Genomic DNA, 23627 nt, shown 5'->3' with positions numbered 1-23627 from the left:
CCGGTATTTTAGTGTTCTAATGTGGAGACAGATCAATCTGCATCCTTCTTTTTTGTGGGCTCCTTTCCACTCCCATTGTAGTTTCAATTCCCAGCTCACTTAGAAGAGCCATTCCTGATTCTTGATCGGTTGCTTTGTGTACTTTGTCCTTGTATTTAATCTGTAGAGTAGCGAGATTGATCCAGTTGAAGCTTATTTGAGCATTTCTTAACGCTGCAGTCACTTCTTTCAATTATCTTCTTTTATTCAAGACTTCTGGTGGTAAATCCATGAGAACTAATATTGGAGTTCCATTGAAATCTAGTTTCCCCTGTGCTCTAGCAGTTTCAAAGATCTTCTTTCTGATTGGACCCTCTGTAATTGTCGCTATGATGTCCCCAGGGAATTTTCTCTTTGGTATGTTGATCCCACTCGATAAACATTGTCTATTTTTATGACTTCTTCATTTCCCAACTGTAACTGTTTTGATAGCCAAGAATGTAAGGTGGTGCTCAAATCTCCATTTAGGTTAATGTTTTCTTCAAAACCACGAAATTTAGAATTTCTCTGCCTTGCCGCCATTTCCAATTTCAGTATCTTATGTTTGTTCATTTTTAACTTTCGCTTGAGTCGTATTGCTGAGTTCAATATCATTGCTCGTGTTTTTAGCTGCTTTATTTATTTATATTTTCATTTCAGCAAATTATTCAGTAAATTGCTGCGACATTTTCATATTTTCTAACAAGTTGTGTTCCACTTGCTTTATTAAGTCAGCGATACTGCTATCAGTCAGACAGGCTTTCAGCAAATCTGTCATGCACAATATGTATTTTGTCTCAGTGCCTCTGAGTGGGTGCAGAGAGTACCAGAACTGTGTGAACCTGTTGCTAACTGCGTATCTTCCAGGCAAGGTGTTTGGTTACAAGTTCCTGCAGATGCCTGGGGGTGTGACCTTGAGACTGAACTACAGAGACTGAACCGAGCTCCTCCTCTTCTTCCCCCTCCCTTCTTCCCAGGCAATGTGCACCAAAACTCCCAACTGCCTCTTCTTCCAGTTGGCGGGGGGAGGAGACACTAATCTATAACTGATCTAACTTTCCTACCTTTAGTCATTCCAGTCAATTCCCTTGTTACAGTTATCTTGAAACTGGCATTTACTCTAAACAAACATTTTTAACTCATACACTGGAGTGATGCAGTAAAGTGTTTGAGAGAAGTACCTGGCAAGACCTGACACTATCAGGCTGGGGGGGGGCTTATTTCTGCGGTTTTCGTCACACCCACCATTTTGTTTTCCTTCCCCTGCATTTTATCTTGTTTCAAACTTGCTTCCGGGCTCGGAAAAAAATCCTGTAAGTTTTTAGTGGTTTTTACCTGCTGCTTCTTTTTGTCAGGCATCTGCTTTTTCATATTTTGTAGCTATTCAATCCTTTGTGAAGTTTTTGATGGGGAAATTGGGTCGGGGAGGGCCGGAGCTCTAGCATCGAGCATCCATTCTCCTCCTCGCTGACGCCACGCCCCCCAATTGCCTCCAACTCTGATAAACCAGCACCTTCTTTCAGTAAGTCCACCTCCCCCCACACATACACAGAGTGAAGCAAAAACAGACCAGCACTCAACATATAAAGCACTTCATTACCAAAGTTTATTTGACAAGACTGATTGATATTACAGAACAGAACAAGAAGGATAATAACTGGACAAGTTACACTTTAAAATATCCCAGCAGTGCATATCCAAGGCTAAACTGCCTATCCTGCTGTCTCCCTCCCTCCCTCCTCCCCACCACCAGCCCCACAAATGGGGCTTTCACAGATACCTAAGAACTGCTATGCCACAGGGGAAGTAGAATTAATGCCAGATCTGTTGCCGAGAACTCCTCCCACAAAAGCCTCGTCAGAGAACCCTGCAGGCATCTTGCAAGCTCCACTGCCCAACAAAGAGCAAAAGATACATGTGAATCCAGATCAAACATGGCATCACTGGAACCAAGCACTGAGACTGGCTGGACAGGAAAGGATTATACCCTAGCCATCTAACTCTCCCTGTGGCAAGCACCAGCCCGGTCCTGGGCAGTTGCTTCACTCCTGGGCAACAGGTGAGAGAGGGGAAGAGGGCAAGTGAGCAGCACGGCTGAGCACGGGTCTCTGTTGAGAAACTATAGAGGATGAGAACTTCCAACACTGAGGGGAGTGGAATAAGGGGGGGCACCATGGAAGGTGATCTTACAATACCAAGCAGGTGTATGTGTGGGGATGTTAACATTCCCCTTGGCTCGAAGCCTGAGAGTCAGGAAATTCTAATGATATGGCACCTCTGAGGAAGAGATTGCAAAATGCGCCCTAGACCTGGGCCCACAGACACCAGGAAGAAAAAGGGCAACACACAAGCAGGGACCACAGTCCCTGTTCCGAGGGCAGTTTCCCTTGTGCCAGCGTTCTCTCTCTCTCTCTCTCTCTCTCTCTCGGCACCAGGATTTTTCCACCCTGAAGTGGACTAAAATTAACTCTGCAGCTCCGCCCCACGGCCCAACGATACAATGTGCACAGCTGTGTATTTTTTTCTGACTACTTTTTAAAATGCAAACAGTGGCCTCAGCAGCTGCAACTGAGCATCAAGGGACAGCCTCTGTTCCTGGTGGCAATCTCAAAAGCTGTGTTTCAGTGGCTGGGGTGCAAAACATGCAGTCTGGCCTGTGGTGAAAGGCTTGAGAGATTCTGGCTGCTAGGCTGTGCATCTCCCATCTGGTTGAAACCTGGCACACAGCTTGGCATCCCCAAACAACTTCTTACTGCCCCCCCCCCCCCCGCTGTATATGTATTTCCTGTTAGGAAAAAATCCACACAAGCTCTTTTAATGGGATGCACACAAGCTAGACATTGAGGAAGAAATGGATACACTCATATACTCCAGCCAGTCAAGCATGAAAAACCAGCCTAAAGGGGCTGCTCCATTGCGAACACCCCCGTCCATGGGATGCAGAGGGCCAAGTGACATTAGCCCCTGGACAGTGATGTCAGATCGTGGAATGCTACAGAACTCCAGGGAATCTATGGGGCAGGACAAGATGGGGCAGACTGTGACTGGGAAAAAAGAGAAAAAAATGCAGATGTTTTAAGAGGTGTCAAAGCACATACAGTGCCTGCATCTATGGAAGCTCCTTCCATGCTCACAGCGCAACACTATCAGATCGACAGATACTTCCCTAGCAATCTGCCGGGGGGGGGGGCGGGTTTACTGCCCCAGAGCTAGTGCAGTACACAGCATCCCTAAAAGGCTAACAGCAACACCACCCACTCCCCCCCATCAGCCACAAAGAACACCCCTGCCAGATGTGCTGCAGTCCACGAGACACTGATCTACTGAGTGGAATGGCCCCGAGGGACTCCAGAGTTGATTCACAGCTGAAGGCAACACGGTGTGGAACTGCAGGTAACTATCCGGCTTTTGTAACACCCTGCAGTGAGCTGAAAAAGCCACTTGGGAAGAACGGCAGCGCCTGAAACATCAGGATTCCAGTTCCTCTGAACCAAAAACACCCCTAAAACTTGGGCAGGAACAACTTTGAAGCATGTTCTTAGCTGCCAAAAAAAGGATCTTTTTTATCCCCTCCCTCCCTAGTCAGCTTAGGCCATATGTATGTTTGCTAGGCTTCAGAAAATGCACCCTCACAAGCTCAGAAGCACTCATTTGTATCTGTACTTTTCTTGTTCAAAGCAGTGTTAGTAAGCCCCAATACATCTCTTACTGGTTGGTATATTTTTACAGACCTTTCTATTTGGCAGGCCGGAAGATTCTTGGCCTCTTAAAGATTAGAGATGGCACTACTGAATTTCTAAAAGATGGTTGTGCCATGAAGAAGACTGGAGACTCAAAGAGTGCACTGGTTCCAAAGCAGAAAAACGAATGCTGTCCCCTAGAAATTATGCTCTGGTTCCTAGATGCTGGGACCCCAACCACACTTGCATCTTGCCGACACAAGGCTAGAAGGCGATCTCTAAGCACCAGCCCCGCAGCCATCCCCTTGCTGAAGGGAAGCCAACATCAGTGCATCTGTGAACCACGACAGGCAAGCCCTGCCCTTCCACTCTCCACAGCACTTTCAGACTATAGCGGCTAGGAACACCTGTTTGGAACAGTTCACCTGAGAGAGAAACCACAGCAGTCCAGAGAACTCATTTCTCCCTTACTTTCGAGAGCTGCGACCTGGGCCCTTGCTCCCACATCTGCCTTTGCACACGCTCACTGGGAAGTGTGAAGTTGCTGAGCCGTCAGCGGATGCATTCAGAGAGGAGGGCAGAAAAATGGCCTCTGCTGCACTCCTGCGCTGAGGACTGCAAATGGCAAAGGCCTTCAAGGCCTCCCTGAGAACAACCAGAGAAGCGAGGGATTCAGGAACTGGAGCATCCCCCCCTCCCTCCCAGGCCTGCTCCGGAGCCTGGCTGTGCCAACGAAGTGCCCCCCTGATGGATACTTTGGGCTCGCTGTTCTCATCGGCACAAGTCACGGGCGAGCAGGCTCTGCCTCAGGTGCACAGCCCCCCCGCCCACTCCGCCCTGCTTCAGGATAGGGCAGGAAGAGGGAAAGCAGAGGAGAAGCTCAGCTCCAGAAAACCTCCATACATCCATCGAGATAGTCCTCCCTGCAGACATAAAAATGTAGCTGTTCCTGTTCCGTAAAAGACTTCCAGCAATACCAAAATCCTCCACATCTTCCAGGACAAGAACACAAGACCTGTGTGAACACACACCCTGTGCAACCACTTGAGTGGACCGTACCATCATCTCACAGCTCGGGGAGATCTCACATCAAGCAGAGTCCTACATCCAATTAGGCACAGGTGGGATTCAGACCCGGCCTCCTTGGGAGAGCCAGTTTGTTAACGACTGCTGCGTGGGAATCAGAAGACCTGAGATAAACGGCCCTTGAATGAAGCGCCACGAAGCAAATCACGATGGGTGGGTGGGACACACACAATTCTCCCTGCAAACAGCTTGGGTAGAAGAGCAGCCAAAGCAGAAAAGAAGCCGCATTCCTGGCCACCAACCACCCCGTCAATGCAAACACCAGTCACTGGGTGAGATGTCTGGTTTGCTTCCCTTACTCAATCGCAGAAGCAACGAAACAAAACCTGCCAGTACGGAAGTTAATGCCGCTGCAAGGATTGGGGCTCTTTATTCTGCACAGGTGAGCGATACGACAGCCGAACAGAAAGGCAGCTGGCTCAGCCCCACAAGGAGAACAGAGGTGGCGCGGTCCTCCCCCCTCTGGCCTGCTCTCACGGGGAGTCCCTCCTGGATTCGCCAGCCTGGTGCAGCCGCCACCCTTGGCCAGCATTCCTAACAGGGCCAAGGAGGACCAGGCTTCTCATGCCATGATGTTCAGCCACTCCTTCAGGCTCCGTGAACGGGCACCACAAGCTCCTACTACTAGGCATTCTTCTTCTCCCCAACACGTCTATTCAGATGAAACTTTTGCTGACGTTGCATGTTATTGCTGCATAATCAGGCTGAGGACCAATGTGCCACAGACGCTCACTGGCTCAGCTGAACAGAGTGAGAGCACAGCAGAAAGAGCTCCCAAGAGGGACATCCTCCTTCCGACACGCTCCTCACACAAAGCAACGTCCACATCCTGCGCAGACGCTTCCCTTCAGAAAGGCTCAGTGTCCTCAGAAGTGCCACCACAGTTCAGCGCTGTGTCTTAAAAAGGCCACCTCAGGCTCAGCTGCAACGGTAACAGCAGCCTCAGATCCTCAAGGAGGTTGCCAAATGTTTGACAGTACCATTAACCCGCAGGAAAGGGTCTGCAGGACGCACTGCTGAAGGCAAAGCCACCTCACTGCCACAGCACACAAGTCTAGCCGGCCTAGAACGCCCAAGCTGACCTCAGTTCCGGATTCACCTGCCCCCTCCGTCAGACCTCCTCTCCTCTCTCTCAGCTCAGACCAAGAAGTGAAGCGGAGAACCAGAGGAGGAGGAGCTGCCTGCACGGGCATCTTGGGGAGGCACCGCGGATGCTGGGGTGCTGCCAGGTCCCAGAGAATGCTGAGCACCAAAAGCAGAGGTACCTTCGCTGCCAAGTGATCCCAGACAGCAACAGAGATAGCAAAGAAGTGCTCTGTAAGGCACAGCCCCTCACCCCACACAGATGTTACCAAAGTGCTAGAGGGAGGGAGAAAAGAGCACAGCAAGCAGGAGCCCACTGGGCTGCAAGACTGCAGCATTATCCTTCTTGAAAGCTGAGATGCTCAACACTTCCCCATGGAAGAGTGGCTGTGATTTTTCAAAGAAGGAGCCAAGCATCTTTGGGTTAACAGAGGAGGTTGCTACCAGAAAAGCCTCAAGAAAACTCAAGGGCCAGGAAGATATGGCTTATGAAACCCACATTTGCATACTGCTTGGAAAGATTTTTTGTAATATTGAAAAAAAAAAGGCAAGCAAGCAAAAGATTATTCCTCAAGCTCCCTGTCACAAGCATGTGGTTCAAAGAAACCCCAATGTTTGTAAATGGAAGAGCATGAAAATATCTGACTCTTCAAATTAGGCAGAAAATCTTTAGTGGTGTCTCCACTTTACCCTTGCAGAAACTACACATCCGAAAACTATGCTCAGCAGAGTTAAAGTGTATTACACACAGTGGTTTGTGAATTAAGATTTATTGATTTCCATCATATTTGCTTTTTTGTTCTTAAATAAGGTGGAAGTCGCCTGCAGAAAAAGAGGGCTGCTGCTGCTGCTGCTGCACTTTAAGTTAAAAACAAACTAATGGCGAGAAATCCCCACCTCTGGCGTCCTCTCAGGCCTCTTCGAGATCAGAGTGATTAAGTTGTTCTAGGACAACCCCTGTCCAGGCCTCTCCCAGCAGTGTCCTTAGGTCCGTATCAGTCTCCAGTGCCAGAGGTGAGCGTGCCTTCAAAAGTACTGCCACTTCCCCAGCACCGTGTCCTTGATTGCATCAACATACTGAGTAGGCACCCAATAGACCCAGTAGTAGGAGGCTTCGGTGGGACCCAACTGAAAGGCCTGGAAGGGGCAAGAAGAAAAGGAGGCAGTTGAAGGCCACAGCCTTCCAGTGAGCAGCATCCCCGGGGGGAGGAAGGGGCTCGTTACACACACACAAACGTGGACTCAGACTCATCTGCAACGGCCCCTCTCCCGCTTAGGGTACTTGCCATTTGTATCTACTTCAAACCAGTCAACTAAGAAATCCTTACAACTTTCCTCCTACAGCAGAGCTATACATTACAAGTATTACGCTTTTCTTTTTTAAAAAACCTCCAAACACCAGATAACTCAGAACCAAACTACATGAGACGCCAGAGACGTGTTCTTCACACGTCGGGTCCCACAGGGTTCCCTGGTCTTACAAGAAACAGCTGCTCACTGCGATTCTCCGCCAGGGACAGAGCGACGGGAGGGATTCTCTCTCTCTCTCTCTCTCTCTCTCTGAAAGCCTCGGCTCTGGTTTTCCTCCAGGAGCTCCAGCAGGAAATCCAGGGCAGCTTTTTGCGAGAGAGAGAGAATCCACCCCCCACACACACACTGCTCTTCTCTCCGGCAGAGAATTGCATCACGAATTCTCTCTCTCTCTCCCTCTCTTGCAAAAAGCCGCCCTGGATTTCCAGCCTCCTGTTACGTGTCACCTCCCCCCCGCCCCGAGTTCCCAGAGGAAAACCTGAGCAGAGGCTTTTGGCAAGAGAATCCCTCCCATCGTACTACCCTGGGTGGAGAATCGCCTTGAGCGGCTGTTCTTTGTAAGACTGCACCACCCAGGGAACCTTGTGGGACCTGACATGCGCCCAGGCACCTTGTGTGGTTTTCCTCACAGCTGCAGGGGTTTGATCTCAAGTGGCATACTGGTGCACATGTGAGGGCAGATGCTTCTCTACTAAATGCCTCCATCCCAAAGTTGCTTTGAAGAACCCTGGGAAAAAGTTATGGACAGTCAGTGAAAGTAAGAGTAGCTTGAAGAGGTGGGGGCGGCAGTTTTTGAGAGCCCAGTGGGAAAGGGCCAAGCCGCACTTCTCCACTGATGCCAGCCGGCTCCTGCGGCCGCATTCTGCACCCTTAGAGAAAACAACTATGCTGTGAGTGAGTGGCAAGTCCAGGCTCTGAAATCTGGCCTCAGCCCTGGTGAAGACTGGGGCTGGTTCCCCACAAGGAATCAAGCAGGGCAGCATCAGCCACGGTAAGAGGCTGAGAGCTGGGTCACCCTTTCCTGCCAAAGGAGCCCGAGAGTGGAAGAGGCAGGGGCAGAGGGAAAGTCGGTTGTTCTTGATCTTGATTTAGGTGCCAACAGGAGGAGGAATATCCAGAGGGAGCAACAGGAAACGGTCTGCCTTGCCTGTAAAACGGGGGTTTGGCCAGAACAAAAGAGGCTCTGAACGTGAACAGGACACAACCACGGCATCGCCAATGTCCACAACAACAGCTACTGCAATTTTAACACACACACTTTGTTCTCTTTGCGAGGGGCAGTAAAATAAGCAAGGAGAAAGCATACAGCTCCTTGTTTTTAAAAAGGCACAGACCCCCCTGCCATCCAAATGGTTCGGCAAGCAAAATATTTCTAGTATGCTTTTCTAAATTGATTGTCTAAAGTGACTTAAAAACAGAGGAAAACTGTAGCTGCTGCTAACTCGTTGCCACACAACAAGCAAGCAACTGAGGGACAGTTTAACAGCAGCAGCTCAAACAAACGGCTGGTGGAGGAGAACAGGAAGGGCAGGGAGGCAAAGCTCAAGGCAGGGTGGATACGAATCAGGGCTTTTTAAAAACAGAAACTGGAGTCTTTTGGTGCTACACCTCTGAAGATGCCAGCCACAGCTGCTGGCGAAACGTCAGGAACTACAATGCCAAGACCACGGCAATACAGCCCGGAAAACCCACAACAACCAAACTGGATTCTGTTTGATAAAATGCCTTTTGAGTGGAAAAAAAAATCTACCTATAGTTTTCTATTTAAGACAAAGTATTTAAGATACATATAGCCCCAAGAGTTTTCATCACGAAATAAGGATTAGTTTTCTATCATGTAGTATGAGACTGTATATCCATGGGATGTTTAATTTTTTGGTAATTTTTCTGTCTAGAAGATGCCATCGCAGATGCTTGGTTTTACTGTGAATTTCTGTCTGCAGAGCTAACGTGCCTCTTCTTAACAGCAAAGTGTTTTTAAATAAACAGAGTTGAGGAAGAGATCTCAGTCCTCTTGCTCGTTTTCAAACCTACGTTCACAGAATCAAGCCCTTACCTCTTAAGGGCTACGTTTCAAGTTCAGTTAATAGAAGATCGCCTGGGGTGAACCCAGGGCTCATTTCGAGGGGGAATAGCGTTCCGGCAGTTCCCCCAAGTCAGGTGGCCCCGCCAACCTTAGGGCCGTTTAGGCCTCGATTGGAGCCAAAATAGCCCGAATCTGGGCCAGAACGGCCGGGATTGGGTTGGTGCCGGGCAGGGGAACCTTACCCTGCTGGGCACCAACCCAATCCTGGCTGTTCTGGGCCAAAGGGGGCTATTTCCGGCCATTTGGGGCCCGTTTTGGCCCAGATTGGGTTGGTGCTGGGTGGCGGAACCCTCCCCCACCCAGCCCCAGCCATTTGGCCCTGATCCGGGCTGAAAAGTGCCATTTTCAGCCCTTTTGGGCCCAGATCAGGGCCAAAACAGCCTGGAACGGGTCACTGCCAGGCAGGGGAGGGTTTCCCCGCCTGACTCTGACCTGATCCGGGCCATTTTGGGGCAATTTTCTGCTGGGACTGGGGCCGAAACAACTGGGATTGGGTCGGTGCCAGGCAGGGGAAGCCTCCCCCTCCTGGCACTGACCCAGGTACTGGCCATTTCAGCCCTGATCTGGGCTGAAACAGGCCCAAAATGGCCATTTTAGCCCCATTCCTGTTGGGATCGGGGCCAGAACGGCCGGGATTGGGTTGGTGCCGGGTGGGGGAACTGACCTGGTCCAGGCTGTTTTGGCCCTGACCTTGGCCCTAAAGTGCCCACAATAGCCCTTTTGGCTGTGAATCGGGGCCGAAACAACCAGGGCCAGGTCGCTTCCGGGCAGGTCAGGCTTCCACTGCCTGACACAGACCCGATCCGGGACCATGAGGGCCTTGATCGGGCCACTGCCAGGTGGGGGAACACTCCCCTGTCTGGCAGCAGCCAAATCCCGGGCATTTCGGCCCAATCAAGGGGTGTGGCATATGCTAATGAGTTATGCTAATGAGGTCCGGCAGCTCCTTTTCTATGAAATGACCCCTGGGTGAAACAAATTTGGATAAGGAGCACCTAAGTGCGAGAAGGGAGGGGAAAGCAGTACAAATGAAAGCGAAACTTTTTTAGTAGAATACTGAGGTCTTTGTGAGTGAGCCTGAGATTTATCATATTATTCTCTCCCTTGAAGAGAAAACCTATCATGGCAGCAGGCTGAAAAGAGAAAAGAAGGAAAGTTGTCCAAATATGAATAATTACCCTATTAAACTTGAGATAGTTCACCTTGCAATGATTCCATACTTATCTATTTCAAACAATTATTAGTTGTCTGATATAACTGTAAGACTAACCTGTTAAATTATTGTTCTAAAAATTAAACTTTCATCTGGGTTGCAAATATTAATACTGTAACAATCAGCAAGAACGAGCCTTTATGCAGAAAATCATGATTCAGATCAAATCCACCCTGGCTTAAGCCACAAGAAGTGACAACTGTAGGAGAAACTTAACCAACAGCAGAAGGAAAAAGGGGTTTCATTTGGGGCCTAAGCACCAGCTTGGGAAAGAGCATCCCAGAGATGCAGCGCCACCGCTGAAAAGGCCCTTCTGCTGGCCGTCATCCACCCCTCTATGGTGGCAGTGGTGATGAGAGGCCTGCCTTGGAGGTAGAGCTGTGCTGAAAGGGGGGACCACGGCTCCTCTTGGAAGCAGGGCAGGGATCATTTTAGGCTTCAGTGACCACAGGCTTGCTAACTGGTCACCTGCACCTCGGCCATGAGCTTTCTATGCCATCTGTGCTGAACCCCGGCTGGAGCAGCAAAAGCCCCTTACCATCATGTGATAGTCTTCGTGCCCTTCGATAGGTTCACTCACCACATTCTTGATGGACCCCATGGGTAATTTTTCTGTTCTCTCTAGATTGAAACAAAAAAATTTAACATTTAGACCGGCTGCCTCTACCAGTCCTAACTCACTACCCAGGTTCCAGTGATCCTTTTCTTGGTAAGTAGACAAAACCTCTTCCGTCTCCTTCCTCACCAGTTTTCTTTTCACTTCAACCAAGTCCCTGGAAGACTGCACATCTTAAAAAAATTAATAACTTTCCACCATGACACAGAATAAAATAGCAAACTACGTATGCGACTGAACTCTCCAAATATCTTTGTGTTTATGTTGCTGTAGAGCCTTAGGTGGTTTTTGCCACTCACCTTGGGCTGTATGAATTCAAAGCATGGCCTCACAGACAAAACAGCATTAAAAAGATATTTCTTTGCAAGGAAGAATTAGATGTTCAAAAAAAGGAAGAGAGAGTGAAGTACGGAGTGAGCAAAAAGGAGAAAAACAGTCAACCTGTTTCAGCTTGAAGACCATTAAAAATGTTTATTCAAACGAGTCTTGCTCTGCTTCTTTCCTAGCTGCTTGTGCTCCCCCCACCTTAAAATACATGGAGGCCTCATCTCCTGAGGGTAATGTGGCTTAGTGAGATCAAACCAGCCACTTGGCGGGGTATATGCAGCCTGACAGTGGCTGATTCCGCACACGTTGGATAATGCACTTTCAATGCACTTGATCAATCGTTTGAGGTGAATTTTTTGTTCCAAATGATCTATAAAGAGAATTGGAAGTGCATTATCCAATGTGTGTGGAATCACGGGCAGCCCAATCCTAAGAGGGGCGGGGAAAGTGAATAGGAACCGAACTAAGGCTTGCGACGGCGTATCTGGGCTTTACGCCCGTGTAAGTCACCCTCCACCCGCGCTGGGACGTGGCGCTGGCCCGCCGGCGGGCCGGCACCAGCGCAAGCCTCAGGCAGCTGGGCGGAGGCAGAGGAGCGGTGTAGAGCCCTGCGCCGGCGTGGGGGGGGGGCGGGGAGCAGGGCGGGGTCGGAGTTAGTCTGCTCCCTAAGCCCCTCCAGAAGCGGGAACGCCCACAGCGGCGCAAAAAAGCTATGCCACGGAAAAAGAAGGCGTAGCCCATAGGCGCTCATGGAACGGCGAAAAACCGGCCCCCTCTCCGAGCGCTCAGCCCCGCCTCCATGGCCCAAAGGAGCATAGGATGCGAACTATCCCGGGGACCAATCAGCGTGCACGCCCGGCGTGGACGAGCCCCCCTCTCCGCACCCAATCACCTGCAACCGCGCCCTACAAAACATCCGGCCAGCGCCGGCCAAAACCCTCAGGTAAGTGAGCACGTCGCCGGAGGCTCTGTCCGTGTGCTGCGTGGCGTTGCCCCTTTGAACACCGAAGGGGGGTGAGGGCATTCACGGTGGCAGGCACAGAATGCACTCGGGGGACTTTGCGAAAAACTGGGGGCACTTCCCGTAAAAGGGAAGAAGTGCAAATGTCTGGCTAACCCCCTTTTTACCCCGACAGGAAGAACAACTCAACATCTAACTGTACTCATGCAAGCTAGTTGCTTCTAACTAAGCACAAACAAATTAACCCTTCCGTGAGAGAATGGAGTGACACTTGGCGAATTTACAGCAGCCTCTCCTGTTTCCTTGCAGGTACCCTGACTCCGGTATTCCCGCCTGGTGTTGACTGACGGAGCGCTGACAGGTGAGGGGGAGGTAGGGGAGGGGGGATTAGTGCAAACCGCCCATTCACCTGACCCCACCCGCTCACTTGCCGCTTCGGGTGAGGCCCAGCAGGGGTGGGGGGCGACCATGGCTGCCCCTGGCCGCCCCAGCCGCCTCAGAGGCAGGCGCCCCGAAAACCACATGCGACCAGGTGTTTGTTATGACCAGCTCATTCCCTCCCTTAAAGGTAAAGGCTTGCCAAGGCCGAGTGCATCCTCACCAGACCGTCATGCATCAGCTGGTCGCTGCTTCCCTCGACTACGTGCATCCTCCCGGATGGCGGAGTGTGGGGCTTGCCTCGCCAGTGGAACGAGGCAAAGCCCACATGTGTCTTTTTCTCCCGCAGGCACGTCCAGGGCAGGGCTGCTCCCCCGCGTCCCGCCCTCCCCAAACATCTCTGACGGACGGTTGGCTGCAGCCCAGGAAGCACTTTCGCGCTGTAGCCTGCATCCCAGCCCCGCCCCGCCGAGCTGGAAGGAGGGCTGTGAAGAATTCCCCGGCTCCCTTGCTAGCCTAAAAACAAGCCCACTTGTTCCAGTGCAATAAAACAAGTTGTAAAACAACTGCTTTCTGTGTCTGCGAGCCTGACTTCGTCCTCTGCCCTTCCCCCAACACTCCCGTCACATATCTCCACCTGCACATCGCCACAAATGTATCTGACAGACCCCGTTCTGCCTCCCCGCCCCCCCTCCCCTCACAGTAACGTCAGGTAGAGGGTTGGGGCAGAGCATGTCAGCGGGGAAGGGGGAGCCACCGAGGGCGCTCGATCCCTGGTAGGGCGAGCAGCTGGCACCCGATAATAAGCCAGGGAGAGGGTGGCCGGGGGTGCCGCTGCAAGGGGGCGGGAGATGGCAGGGGAAACGGTCCGCTCGCTGGAACCCTAGCCCCATCAGTGAAGAAACTAGGGTAGCGGCAGACAGATGCTGTATCCCAGGCAGGAGGTCTCGCGCGCCTGGGGAGAGTCGCTCCCGTTGCAGCCGCAGCCACAGCAACAAAGTCCCATGAGCGGCTGCCTCCCAGAGTGGGTCCGGCCCCTCGGGTGTCTGCGGCAGCCCCATTGGTCATTCCAACACCCTCCACCCCGCGGTGTCCCGCCTCGCATTCATCCTGCGGGGCAGTTGCGAGGCTCCCGCGCCAACATGGCGTGGTTGTTGGGAGGGGTAGGGTGTGTCTGAGGCTGCGCGTGGCTTTGCCCTGCCCAGTGGCTTCCCCCGACACTGGCTGCAATGTGGGCGGCAATCGAGAGGGAGTGGCTAGAGGTGCACGCCACATGGGAGGAGGCGAACAACCGCGGCTGGGAGTTCATGGCCGCGGTACAGGAGGTGGGAGAGGGGCTCCGCGCCTCTCAAGTCCGTGCCGAAGCCCTGCTCGGGCAGCTCGTCGCCATCCTCGACCCGTTGGCCCCACCCGCTGCAGCAGCTCCACCTGCCCCAGAGGCACCCTCGGGCCCAGTTGCCTGTGAGAGGCCGGGCCCGTGGACGGCCAAGGGGTCCAGCAGCCGGCCTCGCCGGTGAGCCCTGCTGCCGCCTTGCAGGGAGGGGGGTGTTCTGCTGGACAGGTGGGGCCGCGGCCCAGGGTGTTATACAGCTGCTGGAGGCAATAGGGCCGGGGCCAGGGGGGCCAGGGGCAGCGGAGCAGGGCTTGGCCGCGTGACCTGGTCGCCGCAGCAGGGAAGGCTGGGTGGAGGGGCAGCTGCTTCTGACCATGCACTCGCACAGGCGCCGGACAGCACAGGGGGCGAGCGGGGAGGGGGCTGGTGAGGCAGTGCCCGGGCCGTCGACGGGCCCCTGGCTGCCTGTCCTTCCAAATGGGCTCTGCCCAGCCCTGCCTCCCATGGTCCCTCGACACCCACCCTCTCCTACACGCCTCCCCTTCCTCACGTCTGCTGGGGGAGGTGGGATGGTATAATAATAAAGGCTGATTTCTGTGCAACGGGTGTCTGTGGTCTTTGGCTTGGGACGGGGACGGGCCCGCTGTGTCTGCTTCTTGGTGGCGGCCTCAGGCCAACCCTCCCCTTCGGCGCGACTTGGTGGCTGTTCCCTACTGCCGGGACTGGCTGCTGCCCTGGATTCCTCATGGCAGGGCGCCTGCCAGTCCCATGCCAACCTCTCTGGACGTGGCCGCCACGGACTTGGCGCTGCATTGGGCAAACGGTGGAAAGGCTCCTCAGACCACGCCCACCCCTCTCCTTCCCGACTGCGAGCCCCGCCCAACGCACGAGCCGGGGTGGTCTGCCGGCATGGGCGCGATTTGCCTGCTGCTCTGGGGCCTGGCTGGGATCGTGTGCTGCCCATTGGCTGCGCCTATCCTGGCCCCTCCCCCTGCTGCTTGTGGGGAACAGCGCCCTTTGGCTACGCCCGGCAGTGGCTGCGCATCACGCCCACCCACAACGCTTCCTGGTTCTCCCAATTTGCATCTCTGCGCTGCTGCCGGGGCTGGCTCTGCTGCACTTTGCTGGCACAGGATACGGCCTGGCGGCGCCACTGCTCCGTCTGTGCAGGCACGCCGGCATTGGGGCCGGCCATAGTCAGTCTCTATACGAAGCCTGTTGAGGCAGTGAGTCAGCAGACAAAGCATTTTGGGTTCATGGGAGAAGAGGAGGCATATTCTCATTGGGATCAAAGAGATTGCACAGAGCTGAACTTTGGAGCTAGAGATGGTTGGCCAGTTCTGGCAAGATCTCTTGTATGAGGGTTATGGGTATCACCAAATTCTATGGCCGTGGCTCATATTCCTTGCACCCCTCCTCCCAAGCAACATGGCAAGCAACACTCTCAAGGGCACAAGCCTGCCTGCCTTCCTATTCACCTCCTCTGACAGAGGAGGTGCAGAAGAGCCCCAGGCATGCTGTCCTCCCAGTGCACTTGCAAAAGGTACACAAACACAGTCAACAGAGGTAAATGCTCAGCACTTCCTAGAGCTCATTTTTCCTTTCAGCTCTTTGGTCATGCCCACACTGCTCCATCCAGTTCCTCCAGTGAGAACGCAAAGGGCCTGGAACTGGGACCGAGCAGGCAGAGCCATTTTACATCCTGCTCAATAACTCCAGCCCCAGCAAAGCAGGCTGCCACCTGGCTGCCATGTTATTTTCCATAACTGACCTATAAAGGGGTGGCATCTAGCCTCTCTTTCTGAAGCAAGGATCTGCCCTCTGCTCCATCTCCACAAAAAGCCACTCCTTGTGCAGCAATACACAAGGAGCGTTTCCTCTGCCTCAAAGGTGTGAGGGTTGCAAATACACTTAAAGCAGACCAACATATCAGCAAGCCAAAGACCAGAGGGTTGCAGACTCTCTGATATCCAGGTCACCGATGCTTCTGGTTCCTTAAGCTGCACGTGACTTTTTACACGCTTCCATATATTGCTCAAATGACAACCAAGCTAAAAAAACACTGCAGGGGAAGTGGATTCTGCAAGCTCAGAAACCTGGAAGGGAATCAACGTGATGCATTTATTCTCTTCTAAAGATATGCTTCCGGGGTGTAAACTGTGGGGTGCTAATGCCATCTTTTTATTTTACAAAATTTATACCCCACTTCTCTGCCCTCATAAGAGCCACCAAGCTAGCTAACAAGTTAAAACGCACACAATAAAATCACCTTAACCACTGTTACCTTTAGTGCCAATCCAGAGCTGATCTTGTTCGAGTTTAAAAGTGAGCCGCACTTTCCCACCTGACTTGTTGTACATACCCGACAAAGGGACAGTTGGCAGGCGCTCCTGAAGAGGTGAAGCACAAAAGGCTGGTTCAGCAGAAAAGCTTATGGAGAAGGGCGGGACGGGGGGGGGGGGGGGACGGGGGGGGGGTGGCGGGGCACAAACGTCAAGGACAGACCCAGGCTCTTGAGTGCCTTGAGAACAACAGTGACTGCTTACTCACCTGCACACCTTTGACAGAAGGCATCACATCTTCCGGTTTGCCTTTATCCAACACTTTCCTATGTTGCTGTGAGAAACAGAAGTCACAGTTGACCCACCATGACAGAAGCCTAAAAGTGCCCGTTTGCCAGCACTTCTAAAGGGTGGGCAAGCACTCAATAATAAAACAGTTTGTTAGGAATCATCCTTCAGCAAAGTAATTCAAGCACTCTAGATGCCGCACAGAAAATATGCAAGGCTATCAATACCACCACCCCCTCAGCAGTGTCTTGGTATTACAAGATTAAGATGTATTTCTTACCATTTTGGCTAAAAAGTTGCAGATATTAGGACCACAACTTTCAGAAATAGTAACTCAGGAGTTCACAAGTTATAAGGCACAACAGTAACAGAAAGAGCACCCCTGAGAGGGGACACCCCCCCACACCCCCGTAATCTACAAATCAGCTTAGTTAACAACTGTGCACAAGTATCAACACACATTTCAGGAAAACATGAATGTATTAACAGAAATCCAATTGCACAACTGGCCAGCTATCAGCAGAATTACCTACTGAGAGGAGGTGTCAAAAGCAGTAATATTTGGCTTCAAAGAGGTATTTATTGTTCGATTATGATTACGTCTATGTCGCGGGTCTGCCCTTGAAGCCAACTCACAAATTCCAGTCACTACAGAATATTGCAGCTCGGTGCTATCAGGAGCTATGCAGAGTATGCATGTGACAACCATTCTGCAGTCATGTCATTGGCTGCCCATCAGTTATCAAAGTCAAATCAAGATACTATCCCATGTAAGACATTTCATTGCCTTGGACTCTCGTATCCACAAAACTTTCCTCCTATGCTCTGCCACAACAGTTTTGTTTGTGTGAACAGAGCATTCTGGGGGCAACACCCTACAAAGAGGGAAATCGGCAGCTGCCAGTACACGCGCGTTCTCCTGTTATGGCTCCCCCCTTGGGGAACAGCCTGTCTGAGGAGGTCAGGAGGCCCCCACACCTCAGTCTTTCTGCAAACTACATGAAACAGAGTTGTTCAGGAAAGTATCTTTATAAAGGTCATAGGGCTATATTACAGCGGAATAATTTAAGAAAGTGAAAAGAATGAGACTGTGGAGCAGGCCGCTGTGCATAGTACGCATTATCTGTTGTGATAAGCATTATCTTGCTCCTGCACTGTTTCCCACATAAGCGATACCTCTTTCTGCATTGTTTAACATATGTCTAATACCATCTTACTATAAAACTGAGTAAGCTTATTTCAGACAACTCACTTTATACCTCGCTGCACCACCAGAGGGCGCTGCCACGGAGGGAAGCCTAAACCACCAAATGCAGTGAACTTTTTATATTGGACCTTTTCCCACCAGTTGAATGTTGTAATAATAGGTTATTTACTGTGATATCGACTGTATGGTATATTTATTGATATATATTGATGAAACTGAGCACTCTTGGCAATTTATATATTAACTCATTTGTAATACTAATATTGTTACTATTTTGACTGAGTTCTCCGGAAAGGTGGTACTCTATGGAGGGAAGCCTAGGCAAGACCACATGTCCCTCCAGAAAACGTGCCATGGTGGGAAGCCCAGGCCGCGAGCAGAATGGGAGCAGGTGGCAATGTCCGCCTCCCACCTTCACCCAGCTGGTATGAGTGGAGCAGATGGCAATGCCCACCCTCTGCCTTCACCCAGCTGGTATTAGGAGCAGAGCAGATGGCAATGCGGCAATGCCCATCTCCCATCTTAACCCAGCTGGTATTAGGAGAGGAGCAGATGGCAATGCCCATCCCCCAGCTTAACCCAGCTGGTATTAGGAGTGGAGCAGGTGGCGATACCCACCACCACCACCTTAACCCAGCTGGTATTAGGAGGGGTAACTAATGAAGAGGCGTTCCCAAGATGCAACCTGAAAGCCAATGAACAGCACTTGCAGAACAATAAATCAGTCACTTATTGTAAATTCATAGAAAATATCTCATCTATTTAAAGTGCTCAGTGCAAAATATATAAATCCAAAATTAATCAACTCACAACACTCAATGAACATACAAAGACCTTATTCGTCCATTACAAAAGAGAAAATTATCGACCGTGTCCTTGTAAGGCAGTCCCACAGTATAGCGGCAAAACTGTATCCCATGTATTCTATTGCAAACAAAGGTTGGAAAGAGGAAATCCGAACGAGCCCGGTAGTTCCTCTTGTCGCCAACAGTTGATGGTGAGTGAAAAGGTGTACTTGAGTGTAGATTTTGACTAATCTTATGAGTCTCTTCTTTGTAGGTGGACTTCAACGATGGACAGAGAGCCCAAAGGCCCCCCCGGCCCTACAAGCTGTCGGTTTGACTATTCAGCTTGTTTCATACCACACACACTTCCTCAGGGGCCAATCTTGCTTCCACCAATGCAGGATAATTTTCACAAACAAACCAGCAAAACATTCACATGCTATGAATTTAGCGCACACCAGACCTTTGTTTGCAATAGAATACATGGGATACAATTTTTCTGTTATGCATTCAACAGTCATCTATACGGGAGTCTCCAGTCTTTAATGAAAAGAATAAACGTTTACTTGAGAACATACTGCGGGACTGCCTTAAAGGGACAAGGTCAATAACTTTTTTCTTTGGTGATGGGCGAAGGTCTTTGTATGTTCATTGAGCGTTGTGAGTTGATTAATTTTGGATTTATATATTTTGCACTGAGCACTTTAAATAGATGAGATATTTTCTATGAATTTACAATAAGTGACTGATTTATTGTTCTGCAAGTGCTGTTATTCGTTAGTATTAAGAGCAGAGCATGTGGCAATGCCCACCCCGCGCCTTAAACCAGGTGGTATTAGGACCGGAGCAGGTGGCAATGCCCACCCACCTTAACCCAGCTGGTATTAGGAGTGGAGAAGGTGGCAATGCCAACCCCCACCATCACCCATTTGGGATCAGGAGTAGAGAAGGTGGCAATGCCCACCTCACACCTTCAACTGGCTGGGATCAGGCACAGAGCACTTGGCAATGCCCACCCTCCCCTTCAGCCAGCTGGGATCAGGAGCAGAACACGTGGCAATACCTACCTCCTGCTTTCACCCAGCTGATATTAGGAGCAAGGCAAGTGGCAATGCCCACCCCCACCTTAACCCAGCTGATATTAGGAGCAGAGCAGGTGGCAATGCCCACCCCCCACCTTAACCCAGATGCTATCAAGAACAAAGCAGGTGGCAATGCCGACCCCCCCTTCAGCCAGCAGGGATCAGTAGCGGAGCAGGTGACAATACCCACACCCCACTTTAACCCAGCTGGTATTAGAAGTGGAGCAGGTGGCAATGTCCACCCCCGCCTTAACACAGTTGGCAGGAGCAGAGCGGGTGGCAACACCCACCCCCGCCTTAACAAGGTATTAGGAGTAGAGCACGTGGCAACGTCCACCCCCACCTTAGCCCACCTGGTATCAGGAGTGGAGCAGGTAGCAATGCCAACCCCCCCCTGCTTTAAACCAGCTGGTAATAGGAGCGGAGAAGGTGGCAATACCCACCCCCTGTCTTAACCCAGCTGGCATTAGAAGTGGAGCTGGTGACATTGCCCTCCCCCCACCTAAACAGCAGCTGGTATTAGAAGTGGAGCAGGTGGCAATGCCCACCCCCTGGCTAAACCCACCTGGTATTAGGAGTGGTGGCAATGCCCACCCCCCCTTCAGCCTCCTGGAATCCGGAGCAGAGCAGGTGGCAATGTCCACCCGCTGGCTTAACCAACCAGGTATTAGGAGCAGAGTAGGTGGAAATTCCCATCCCCCTTCAGCCAGCTGGAATCAGGAGCAGAGCATGTGGCAATGCCCGCTCACCTTCAGCCACCTGGAATCCAATGCCCACCTCGCACCTTCACCTGGCTGGGATCAGGCGCAGAGCAGGAGGCAATGACCTTCTTCCCTTCACCCAGCTGGGATAAGGAGCAGAGCAGGTGGCAATGCCCGCCCTCTTCAACCTACTGGAATAAGCCACTGAGCAGGCAGCAACGCCCACCCTGTCTTCACCCTGCCAGAGTCAAGCACAGAATAGGAGGCAATGCCCCCCCTTTACCTGGCATGTATCAGGCATGGAGCAGGAGCCAAGCATGCAGCAATACCTGCCCCCCCTTCAACCTGCCGGAATCAGGAGCAGAGCAGGTGGCAATGCCCGCATCCCCTTTACCCGGCTGGGATCAGGACCAGAGCAGGTAGTAAAGCCTGCCACCCACTTTCACCTGTCAGGATGAGGCATGGAGCAGGAGGCAATGCCTGTTCCTCCCTTCACCCAGAAGGGAGCAGGTGGCAATGCCCACCCACTTTCACCCAGTTGGGATCAGGCTCGGAGCAGGTGGCAATGCCTGCCCCCCTTCACCCAGCCGTAGTCAAGCACAGGAGGCGATGCCCCCTCTTTACCCGGCAGGTATCAGGCATGGAACAGGTAGCTAAGCCCACCACCCCTTCACACGGCCAAGATCAGGCAGATCGGGCATGGACTAGATGACAATGCCCACCCCCTCCTTCGCCAGCTGGAATCAGTGATGGAGGAGGAGCGAATGCCTGCCTGCCCGCCCGCCCACCCACCTTCCCCTTTCTACAGCCCGTTGTATTTTTTCCCCACAACGGGCTTTGTTGCTACTTTGCATGTTATTACGTTACTTATTAAATATCGCATCTTACTGATAACATCGACTTGCATTATACAGCACAGTAACATAAAGACTAGACATAATTCTGCCCTCAAATTCAACTCAGAAACTTCAGTTGGTACAGAACACTGCAGCTCATTTACTCTCAAGGGCTAGAAAGAGCATGCAAATCACTTCCATTCTGCAGTCATTCCGTGGGCTTCCCATCAGTTACTGGGCTTAATTCAAGGTTGTGACTATCACATCCATGGTCTTGGCTTCTCGTATCTGTCTGACTGCCTCTCCCTTATATTCTACAGAGCAGCTTCGCTCATCTGAACAGGGTCTTCTGAAGACACCACCCTACAGTTGGACAAAAACTGCTGCCTGCACATGTATTTTCTCTGTGGTAGCCCCCACCATACGGAAAGGCCAACCTGAGGTGGTCAGAAAAGCTCCCACTCTCCTGTTTTTTTGCAAACTGTGCAAAACTGTGCAAAACTTAATTATTCAGGAGAACTTTCTACTCAGATTACAGGACTGTGTCATAAGAAATAGCTCAGAGAGATGCCTTGGTAGGGACAGAGAACTAAATGCTACACTATTGGGTACTGTCTGCTGATATAGATGTGCTCCTAATAGCAAGTTTCTACACTGCTAAACGGGCCATGGATATTTGTTAGGCTTTGTTTCAGATACATTTCACCTCTGTGCTCAGCTTTATGCTTGTTTAATTTTTTTCTGCAACCATTCCCTACTGTATCTGTTTTCCTGAATGTCTTAGTTGTCAATTATGTTGTATTTTCACTTGCACTGTTGTAATCTGCCTTGAATCTTAGTGAGAAAGATGGACTATAAATAAATAAATAAAAATAGTTTGCTTTGTCACAGTGAGAAAGGCAGGCAACAAGTGAATAAATAAATAAAGGGAAGGCCTATGGCTCAGCATGAAGTTCCTGGCAGCTCCAGTTAAAAGTATCTGGTAACAAACAATGTGAAAAATTGCTGTGTGAATCCCTGGGAAAACATTAAACTTTAAAGACCAGTGGTCTACCTCAATTTAAAGCAGCTCAGTTTCATAAACATAAGACAATGATTCAAATCGTAGTGAGGCTCAATAACTAGACTGTTCCAGTGAGAGACAGTGGAAATAGAAGCTAACCGATCAGTCAAATAGACAGGCTTCAAGATCTTACCATGCCACGACCCCAAACTGTCAGCACTGCATTTTTAACTATGGCTCTTTGATCAAAATCCTTTGGGTTAACAACTTCAACTAACCTTTTGCCTGCAGAGGGGCTCCTTTTTGGTCTCTTCCGACTTCACTTCCTGCTGAGCAGCATCTTTCGGTATGTTCACTGCTAAGACGTCATTGATGGTGGAGCCAACCACCATGATTTTTGCACCATTGATTACTTTGATTTCCCGCAACGTTTTCTCCTCGGGCAGAAGTCCTTTGAACATGACCTTTTGCATTGTGGGAGGAAGGCCTACAGTGGAGGAAGCCAATGAAAACCACTTGTAGGCCAAGGAAAATTTTCAGAGAGCTGACAAGAAGTGGTACCTGCTCCTTGCCTTACCTGTCAGCGAATGGATTTTCTGCTTCAGGTCGGCCCCCGTGCTGTCCAGCGGGAACTTCACGTCGTACTTGTTTTTGTTCCAGATGATTCTGAGCTCCACCAGCTCCTTCTCCAGCTCCGGGTCGCCGCCGTTGCTGACAGAGGCCTGGGAGGCATCCGGCGGGTCGTCCTCGGGCGCGTCTGTCTCCGGAGGGCTCTCGGCCGAGGAGGGGTCCTGCTCGCCGTCCTCTCGGCCTCCTAGCGGCGGCGGGTTCTGGGCCTCTGCGTCCATGCCGGCCTCCTCTGAATCTGCACGGAAGAAAAAACTGTGAGAGGGGCCCGCAGGGGACAGACGGGCCTCCCGGCGAGGAGAGCAGAGCAGAGCAGAGCAGAGCAGAGCAAGGGGCAGCCTGCCCGCCCCGGCCCTTCCCTTCTCCCTCGGCCGCTCTGCTCCGGCGCTCGGATCGGGGCTGGCGTCCAGAGGCCGCCGCCGCCTCGTTCAGCCGCTTCGGCCGGGGCAGTCGGGCGCCGCGCTTGCCCCGGGAGCGGAGCCCCCCGCCCGGCCCCGGCCCCTGGCCCGGTCTGGGCCCGGCCGGCCTCCTTCCCCCCCTCGGGCCGCTCTCGCCTGCTGACGCGCACCGGGAGAGGCTGAGGCGGCGGCGGCCATGATGATTGTGTACAAGCCACCCGCGGGGGGCGCCGGGAAAAGCGCCCGCGCGCTGCGATTGGCCCTCGCCGGCCGCCGTCGCCCGCCCCTCGCCGGACGGGGGCGGGGCCTCAGAGCGCGAGGGCAGA

At 51.7% G+C, this 23627-nt stretch overlaps 1 protein-coding gene across 1 annotated transcript; it reads right to left on the bottom strand.

Moving 5' to 3' along the window:
• Window positions 1–1615: 1615 nt before the first annotated feature.
• UBFD1 (ubiquitin family domain containing 1) lies at window positions 1616–23523 on the bottom strand. Its single transcript, XM_054993407.1, has 7 exons — window positions 23472–23523; window positions 22854–23141; window positions 22555–22763; window positions 16643–16708; window positions 16377–16482; window positions 11016–11098; window positions 1616–7004 (listed from the first exon to the last, which is right to left on the bottom strand). The coding sequence occupies exons 1-7, from the start codon at window positions 23497–23499 to the stop codon at window positions 6894–6896; spliced, it is 891 nt and encodes a 296-aa protein (XP_054849382.1). The 5' UTR covers window positions 23500–23523; the 3' UTR covers window positions 1616–6893.
• Window positions 23524–23627: the final 104 nt, after the last annotated feature.

This window comes from Eublepharis macularius, chromosome 12 (genome assembly GCF_028583425.1).
Source record: "Eublepharis macularius isolate TG4126 chromosome 12, MPM_Emac_v1.0, whole genome shotgun sequence".
Classification (NCBI taxonomy): domain Eukaryota; kingdom Metazoa; phylum Chordata; class Lepidosauria; order Squamata; family Eublepharidae; genus Eublepharis; species Eublepharis macularius.
The sequence above is the reverse complement of the archived record's forward strand: the minus strand, read 5'-3'. Positions and strand labels throughout refer to the sequence as shown.